Source organism: Grammomys surdaster, unplaced genomic scaffold, assembly GCF_004785775.1.
Source record: "Grammomys surdaster isolate TR1022 unplaced genomic scaffold, NIH_TR_1.0 919, whole genome shotgun sequence".
Taxonomy (NCBI): Eukaryota; Metazoa; Chordata; class Mammalia; order Rodentia; family Muridae; genus Grammomys; species Grammomys surdaster.
In genome coordinates, this window is record NW_021605338.1 from 347,644 (window position 1) to 354,930 (window position 7,287).

A 7,287-nucleotide genomic window follows, 5' to 3' on the forward strand; every position below is an offset into this window, starting at 1 on the left:
CTGTTTACCTTACAGGTTAGCTGGCTCTTCCAGAGCTACCTTTGGAAGTCGCTTCAGTATCTTTAGAAACCAGAGCCTGCCAGGCATGGTGGTGCACATCCGTAATCCCAGGACTTGGGAGGCAGAGACAGGCAGATCTCTGTGAGTTCAAGGCCAGCCTGGTCCACATACTGAATTCTAGGATGCCTAAGCTACACAGTGAGACCCTGTCTAAAAAGAAAAGGGGCTGGGGATGAGAAGAAGAAACAAGGGGCCTTCATAACTGTGGCGTCTTTGACCATGTCCCGTGCGCAGTATATAACTAGATACAGGTGTGGTAACTAGATACCTATGATAACCAGAACAGGTGTGGGCTTTGTCTCAGGTGGGAGCCCTTCACCTGCCACGACTCACAGGTCGATGGCGTCTCGATAGCATTCATTACTTTGTCTGGTAGGCAGTCCACTGTGTATCAAAGAGCACGTTGTACACAAACATACAATTTCAATTTTTTTATTTTTATTTTTTTGAGACAGAGTTTCTCTGTGTAGCCCTGGCTGTCCTGGAACTCACTCTGTAGACCAGGCTGGCCTGGAACTCAGAAATCCGCCTGCCTCTGCCTCCCAACTCCCAAGTGCTGGGATTAAAGGCGTGTGCCACCACCGCCCGGCTAATTTCAGTTTTTTAAAGACTTAGTTGAAAAGATTAAGTCACTGTGTCCGGATTGTTTTATTGAAGAGTCATGTCAGTATTGTATAGACATAAAGCCAAAAGTAACTCATCACAGGATAGCATCTCAGTACCTGGTAGCTGTCCGTTTCAGTTGCTAGAAGAGTCGGCTTCATTTATGTGCTGGGTATAACATGCTCGCCTGTAATCCCAAGACTCACTTGAGGTAAGAGGATCATGAGTTTGAGGCCAGTCTGGGCTACATAACTTACTTTGAGACCCTGTCTCAGAACCCTTCCCCTCCCAAAAAAAGCATCCAGGAGGTAGAGACAGGTGAATCTCTATGAGTGCAAGGCCAGCCAGGGCTACACAGTGAGACTCCTGTCCCAGAAAACAAAATAAAAAATATAATAAAATTAGTGCCAGGGATTCTGTGTGAACACAACAACGAGTCCTGTGTTTTTACAACTTATATTCTTTGGCATACTCTTAGCCTTGAATGTTGTCGGTTACTGGTCACCTGACTTCGACAGGACAATCCAGGCCCACAATCACAGCGCTGGAAGATTTCTGGGGCTTGGGCAGTGTCTTTGTGCCCCCTCCTGGAGCAGACTTGTCCCTCTCGTAGAACTGGCTTGCAAATTTTTGTCCAAAAATGTCGAGCACAGCAAAGTCCAGGGCCACAGTCGGAGGTTCTAAGACAGCTTTCTCCCTCCTGTCCTGTAACAAGTTAGGCACAGGCTTTAGAGGCAGCAGATAGGTTAAGGGTGTGTGTGTGTGTGTGTGTGTGTGTGTGTGTGTGTGTGTGTGTGTTATACTAATGAGTTGAGGTTGGGAATCTAGGAGTAAAGGTGTCTACCTATAGAGCCTATATATAAAATAGCAAAGCCAATAGGACACATAGGTCTCACACAGTAAGGGAAATTATAGCCCTACCCAACAAAGACATCAAGAAAAGAAATGATTTCCTGTCCTAAGAAATACATAGCACTCCACAAAGTTTGCTAATATATTTTTTAGTGAACATCAAATCCTTTGCTTACAAAGGGACCAGCTAGTCCAATGACGTAAGCAAGGATGGCCTTTGTACTGCTTCACTTTCAGATATTCTGTTATTCAAAGACTTTGAGACTCCTATTTTGTTTTTTTATTTGTTTTGGTTTTTTTTTCTTAAAAAAAATTGTAAATCCCCAAGCATGGTGGCAAACACCTTTGATCCCAGCAGAGGCTGTCAAATCTGAGTTCCAGGACAACCTGGTCTACATAGTGAGTTCCACGACAGCCAGAGTTACAGAGACCCATTTTGTATTTTATACAAGTTTGGAATGAATGCCACTACTTTAATTGGCTTTAGAAAAGGAAAGTGGTATTTGTTACACCCCAGTGTAGGGAAAGCCCTGAGTTGGAAGGTTTTCTTACTAAGCTGCCATCACTAGGGTCTTGCCCTGTCCTGGCCAGTGGAGTCCCTTGAGTTTCTCCAAGAGCTCACAGACAGGGGATGAGGGAGGGATAAAATTGGTTTTTAAAATAAAATATGGTCTCAGAATGACGTTCTTACCCTGATTGCTTTGTGATTTCTTCGTACTGGGCTTCCCCTGGGGTCTGTTTTCCTCTGCTGGCCATTTGGTGGTTCCTTCTTGGCCATCCGTGTTTCTGTCCACCCCTGGCCTTGTGTCTTCCACTGCAGTGCAAACATCTGAGGGACAACCGGTAGCGTTAGTGACTCTGAGGGACAAGTTCAGGTGTGCCATGACTCTAGCCTCAAGAATTTGGCAGCACTTCTACGTTTCATTTTATAGTATATTTCAGAAGCATACGCTGAGTATTTATATGCTCACATATAACAAAATAACTGATCAATAAAATCTCAGTCAATGTGGAAAGATCCGAACCAGTCTACCTTGAATCTGTCCTTTAAAAATCATTCTATCCATGTCACTGGTCAAAGATGTTGCCAGGTAGGAAATGATTTTGCTTCACCAAAAAAAAAAAAAAAAAAAAAAAAAAAAGAGCTACACAAAGTTGTTTCATCCGGATCTAAGAACATCCTTGCCTGCCTCCCATGGTCGGGCCTACTCTACATGACTCTAACAATGCCAACAGATTGCAGGCCCTGTGGCTTGGAGCCCAAGATCGCTCACCATTCACACAGACTGTCCCTGGGCAGCACATAGCGCTCCTCTGGCACCTCCTGCGAACTCTGCGGCACGTGGCACAGACCGACCGTTCATCATGAAGCGCGAAGCAGAATTTTCCTATGTTGCAATCTCTGTCTGAGGCACACTGTGAGCCCTGTGGAAAGAAATTCGTCACAGGCTGGGAAATTCATGAGACCTAAGAGGCCTTTATCCACGGCATGGGTTGGGAGGTCAAACTCTAATGGCAGAGGGATGCTGCGGCCAACTTTGGGCCATCTTAATTTTTCAGCATAATTCGTTTTCTCCTGAAGAGAGTACGTAAAGCTACTTGTGAGAAGATCTTGGCTATTCTGGAGTTTGTGTTTGGAAATTTGTCTTTGATCAGTTATGAACCATGCTCCAACCCCAATTTTACTTTAAAACTCAAAATTTAATATTCCTACACTCTCCTTACAAACTCAAAGTTTTTTATGTGTCTTACAGATGAACAATTATAAGTTCCACTGTCACTCTGTCCCCAACTGTCCTTTATTATGGATACAGTGTATGCACTGCAGAGAATAGTGTACTGTAATGTATAGTATCCATAGATGATAATGACCCCTCAAACAATCCTGTGAAGTAGACGGTTACAGCGATGGGCCGTGTCCTAATGTGTTCAAGCCCTAACTCCTACACACTTGCTGTGTAGTCGTGGTCCAAATTCCTGTCCTCATCGCTAGATAGAACTCTGTGCCTGTCTCAACTTGTAAGGAAGACAGCTGGGCACGTGGTACCGCTTTCATTAAGTACTAATTTGTAGATAAATGCAGGGCCCTGACCAGAAAGCCATTTGACCCCCTTTAGTTTTGTATGCCTTTTTGAAAGATTTTTATCTGCAATCAGGTTGGCTTCTGACTCACTGTCAGCTCCTTAACTCTGCATTCCCTGCCTCCTGAGGGATGGGATTATAGTATGTGCTTCTTTCATAGTAACTGATAAGAGACCTGGATTTTATGTGCACGTGCAGTCATACATAAATTCTCTTCAAGGCAGGCTGTCCTGTCTGATGCAGCGCTATCTTTGCGCTCAGTGTTCCTGTGATCTAGCCACACTTACCTTCCCAGTGCCTTGCACATCCAAGGAGCTCTTGATGTTGTTAAAATCCAGAACCAGAGCTCCCAGAGGTGAACAGAACCAGCTGAGTCCAAGCAAGGCCACCAGTACCATCCTTCAGTCACTCTGGTCTCTCGGGAGCTCCAGTACCCCTTGAGTCTTCGAAGGCTGGGCTGCTGAGTGGGTCTAGGTACAATCTGCAAGTTGCCCACAGAGGCCTTTTCTGAAAGAGAGAATCTGCCCAAGGAAGGTGTGTTAAATGAGACAGGCCAGATCTGACCAGCATGCTTTTCTGAAACTATTTATAACCAGATGTGGCCCCTCTTCTCCCTTCCAACCCACTGTTTCCTTCCTCTTTACCCCACACAGGCTACAACAGATCCCCTCAAATCTTTGATCAATAGTTCAAAACAAGGACTCAGTGGAAGAGACCAGAGGCAGGGCCACAGCGGCTGTTCCTCCAGGCGGGAAGCCCTCTTAATTACTGCATATCAAAGTCAGTTCAAAGGGCTCCCAGCAAAGAAGGATGTTGGTATCAAAGGCAGCTCTGATAATCACCTGCATTTCCGACCCTCAATCCTTTGGGAGGAGGGGCAGATGAAGATGTGTCTTCACAGCTAATTGTACTCAAAGAAAGAACTCACATTAGCCAATATGCTGTAGATGTTTAAAAAAAAAAAAACTATTGAATCACTGAATCTACCCTGAAGTTTAAAGTGAAGAAGGGTTACTTCTGTTCTGACATCTGGACTCTAAAGTTAGGGCTAGAGCTAGGGTTAGGGTTAGGGTTAGGGTTAGGGTTAGGGTTAGGGTCCTGATGGCTTCCAAATTGTGAAATGTCATCACCTGTTCTATTCAGATAAATGACATTGGGAAATCACTCTTCTTACAATGAAAATTGAACTCTTTGAAGTCAGTTATTTTATTTAAAAAATAGTGGGGCACATAACCATCTGATTGTATTTTTAAGTGTCTTAGTTTATTTTTAAATTAATACAGAAAAGCATAAATTATATATACCTGCAGTTCCAGTGCTTGGCCAGTGGAGGCAGAGGGATTAGGAGTTCAAGGTCAGTCCTGGCCACATAGTGAGTTTGACCCTGTCACAAACAATCATTTTTTAAGATTTACCTGTGCACATGGTGTGTGTGTTTGTGTGTGTGTGTGTGTGTGTGTGTGTGTGTATCTGTCTGTCTGTCTGTCTGTGTGGTTTTGCTCATGTGACTACGGTGCCCACGGAGGCCAGAAGATGGTGTCAGAGTCCCTGGAGTTGGAGTTACAGGTGGAAACTGCCTGAATTTGTTGCTCTGCATTACTTTAGCTTAACTAACCCAACCCAACCCAACCCAACCGAACCCCAAATTCAATATAGAGCCTGGAGGGACGGCTGAACTGTTTAAAATGTCTGCTTCCGTCCTTTTTCATATATACATGTATATATGTGTACATGTATATACTAATATATATATACTTATATATAATGTTATATATAATGTGATTATATTGTTTTATATAATGTTATATATTATATATATGGATATATGTGTGTGTACACACATACGTATACACATATATAAATATATAATGTTTTAAATGGAGTTTTACTGTGTCACCCAGGCTGCCCCTCAAGCTCCTGCCTGGCTCAAGCGTCTTCCTGCCTCTGCCTCTGAGTATCACCCACCACCAAAGCGCTAACTCGGCCGTTACAGAAGTTTTGAATACTTTAAGGAGAAAACAAACCGGGTGCAGAAGGGAAGAGCCTTTTAGTCCCCACTGCTGTCATCTTTTCAGCCTGGCCTCAGCCTAGGCCTGTTCAAAATCTAACTAGACAGGGGGCTGGGGAGTTGCCATTAAGAGCACTTGCAGCTCTTGTAGAGGACCTGGATTTAATTCCCATCACCTACATGGAATCTCACAACTGTCTGTAACTCCACTACCAGGAAATCAGATGCTCTCTTCTGATCACATCAGGTCCCAGGCAGGCACACACACACATGATGCACACATACCGATGCAGGCAAAACACTCATACACATAAAATAATAAAATCTTTAACAAGAACACTTCCTGTCTTGTGGCTTTGCGAGTCTTCCTGCAGGAGCCCAATGCAGCCAGGGACCTATGTGACACACTGAGGTGCTGAGGACATTCTCAGTTGGGAGTTCCCAGGCAGGGCTCTGCTCTCAACTGCTCCAGAGCAGGGGCCTCTCTGTACAGCCCCCTTGCTGACAGTGATGTTCCAGGGACTGGGACTTCCTCCTTCCTAGTTTACACTAGCGTCATGTGCACTGCTTACATCAAAACCCAAGTAATTTCAACAAGCAAGAGGAGAAAGGGAGTAATAGAATCCATTTTAAAGGTCGAAAATCATGGCCTGGGGAAGAACCCAGTTGCCTTCTGTGTGGTGTCTCTACTTCCTGTTCCTACCTGCATTGCGCAGAATGTCAGGAGCCAAAGGCTTTAGGGTGGAAGGACCGTAGGAAAGGAGACCCTGTAGCATAAGCCAGCAAGTTCTTGTGACGGATCTTTAGAAATAAGTTGTAAAATTAAGGATCTGGAGTGCAGGGAGAGACCTAGGATGCTGTCCTCTTATGACAAGCACTGAAACGTCTAAATGGGGGCAGAACTTTAGAGCAGACATGGTGAAGGACTTCTAGAGAAAGACGTATGTGTCCCTGCCGGGCGGTGGTGGCACACGCCTTTAATCCCAGCACTTGGGAGGCAGAGGCAGGCAGATTTCTGAGTTCGAGAGTTCGAGGCTAGCCTGGTCTACAGAGTGAGTTCCAGGACAGCCAGGGCTACACAGAGAAACCCTGTCTCGAAAAAAACCAAAAAAAAAAAAAAAGTATGTGTCCCCTGGACAACTAATATTTGAGATGATTTTTTTGGGATGTAGGTTAAGAGGCACATGACAGTGCGGGGAGGGGAATGGGGCACATCAGGAGGCAGATGCAGGCGGATCTCTGTGAGTTTGAGGCCAGCCTGGTCTATAGAGTGAGCTTCAGGACAGCCAGGGCTACACAGAGAAACCCTGTCTCAAAACAAAACAAGCAAACAAAAATAGGCAGGTAGCAGTGATGGATGATGAATTCTGTATCTGGGGATGAATATTGCCATTTGGAAGCAGGATAAGAAAGTTAGGATAGGAATTTACTTTGATAGTCACCTCAGCTAGGTGTCTAATGTCAATCACTGTGTGAAATTAACCACCATGCTTTCTGTGAATAGCACTCTCCACTCTTCAGGACAGAGTGGATGCAGTCACACACACATACACACATACACACATACACACACATACACACACATACACACACGCACATCACAGAGAGAGAGAGAGAGAGAGAGAGAGAGAGAGAGAGAGAGAGAGAGAGAGAGAGAGAGAGAGAGAGAGAGGAACAGAAAT

At 44.7% G+C, this 7,287-nt stretch overlaps 1 protein-coding gene across 1 annotated transcript; it reads right to left on the bottom strand.

Annotated features, from left to right (window-relative positions):
* Positions 1-653: 653 nt before the first annotated feature.
* Positions 654-4,137, bottom strand: Dkk4 (dickkopf WNT signaling pathway inhibitor 4). The gene is made up of 4 exons (XM_028782869.1): positions 3,885-4,137; positions 2,790-2,940; positions 2,207-2,344; positions 654-1,368 (listed from the first exon to the last, which is right to left on the bottom strand). Exons 1-4 carry the CDS (start codon positions 3,993-3,995, stop codon positions 1,118-1,120), a joined length of 651 nt encoding a protein of 216 aa, XP_028638702.1. The 5' UTR covers positions 3,996-4,137; the 3' UTR covers positions 654-1,117.
* Positions 4,138-7,287: the final 3,150 nt, after the last annotated feature.

What these genes read in the sequence shown, in the direction of transcription:
- Dkk4 (XM_028782869.1), bottom strand. Translation starts at nt 3,995, where the DNA reads ATGGTACTGGTGGCCTTGCTTGGACTCAGCTGGTTCTGTTCACCTCTG. An exon ending in ATGTGCAAGGCACTGGGAAG is followed by an intron (nt 2,941 to 3,884) that starts GTAAGTGTGGCT and finishes TTCTTTCCACAG; the next exon opens with GGCTCACAGTGTGCCTCAGA. An exon ending in GAAATCACAAAGCAATCAGG is followed by an intron (nt 1,369 to 2,206) that starts GTAAGAACGTCA and finishes AACTTGTTACAG; the next exon opens with GACAGGAGGGAGAAAGCTGT.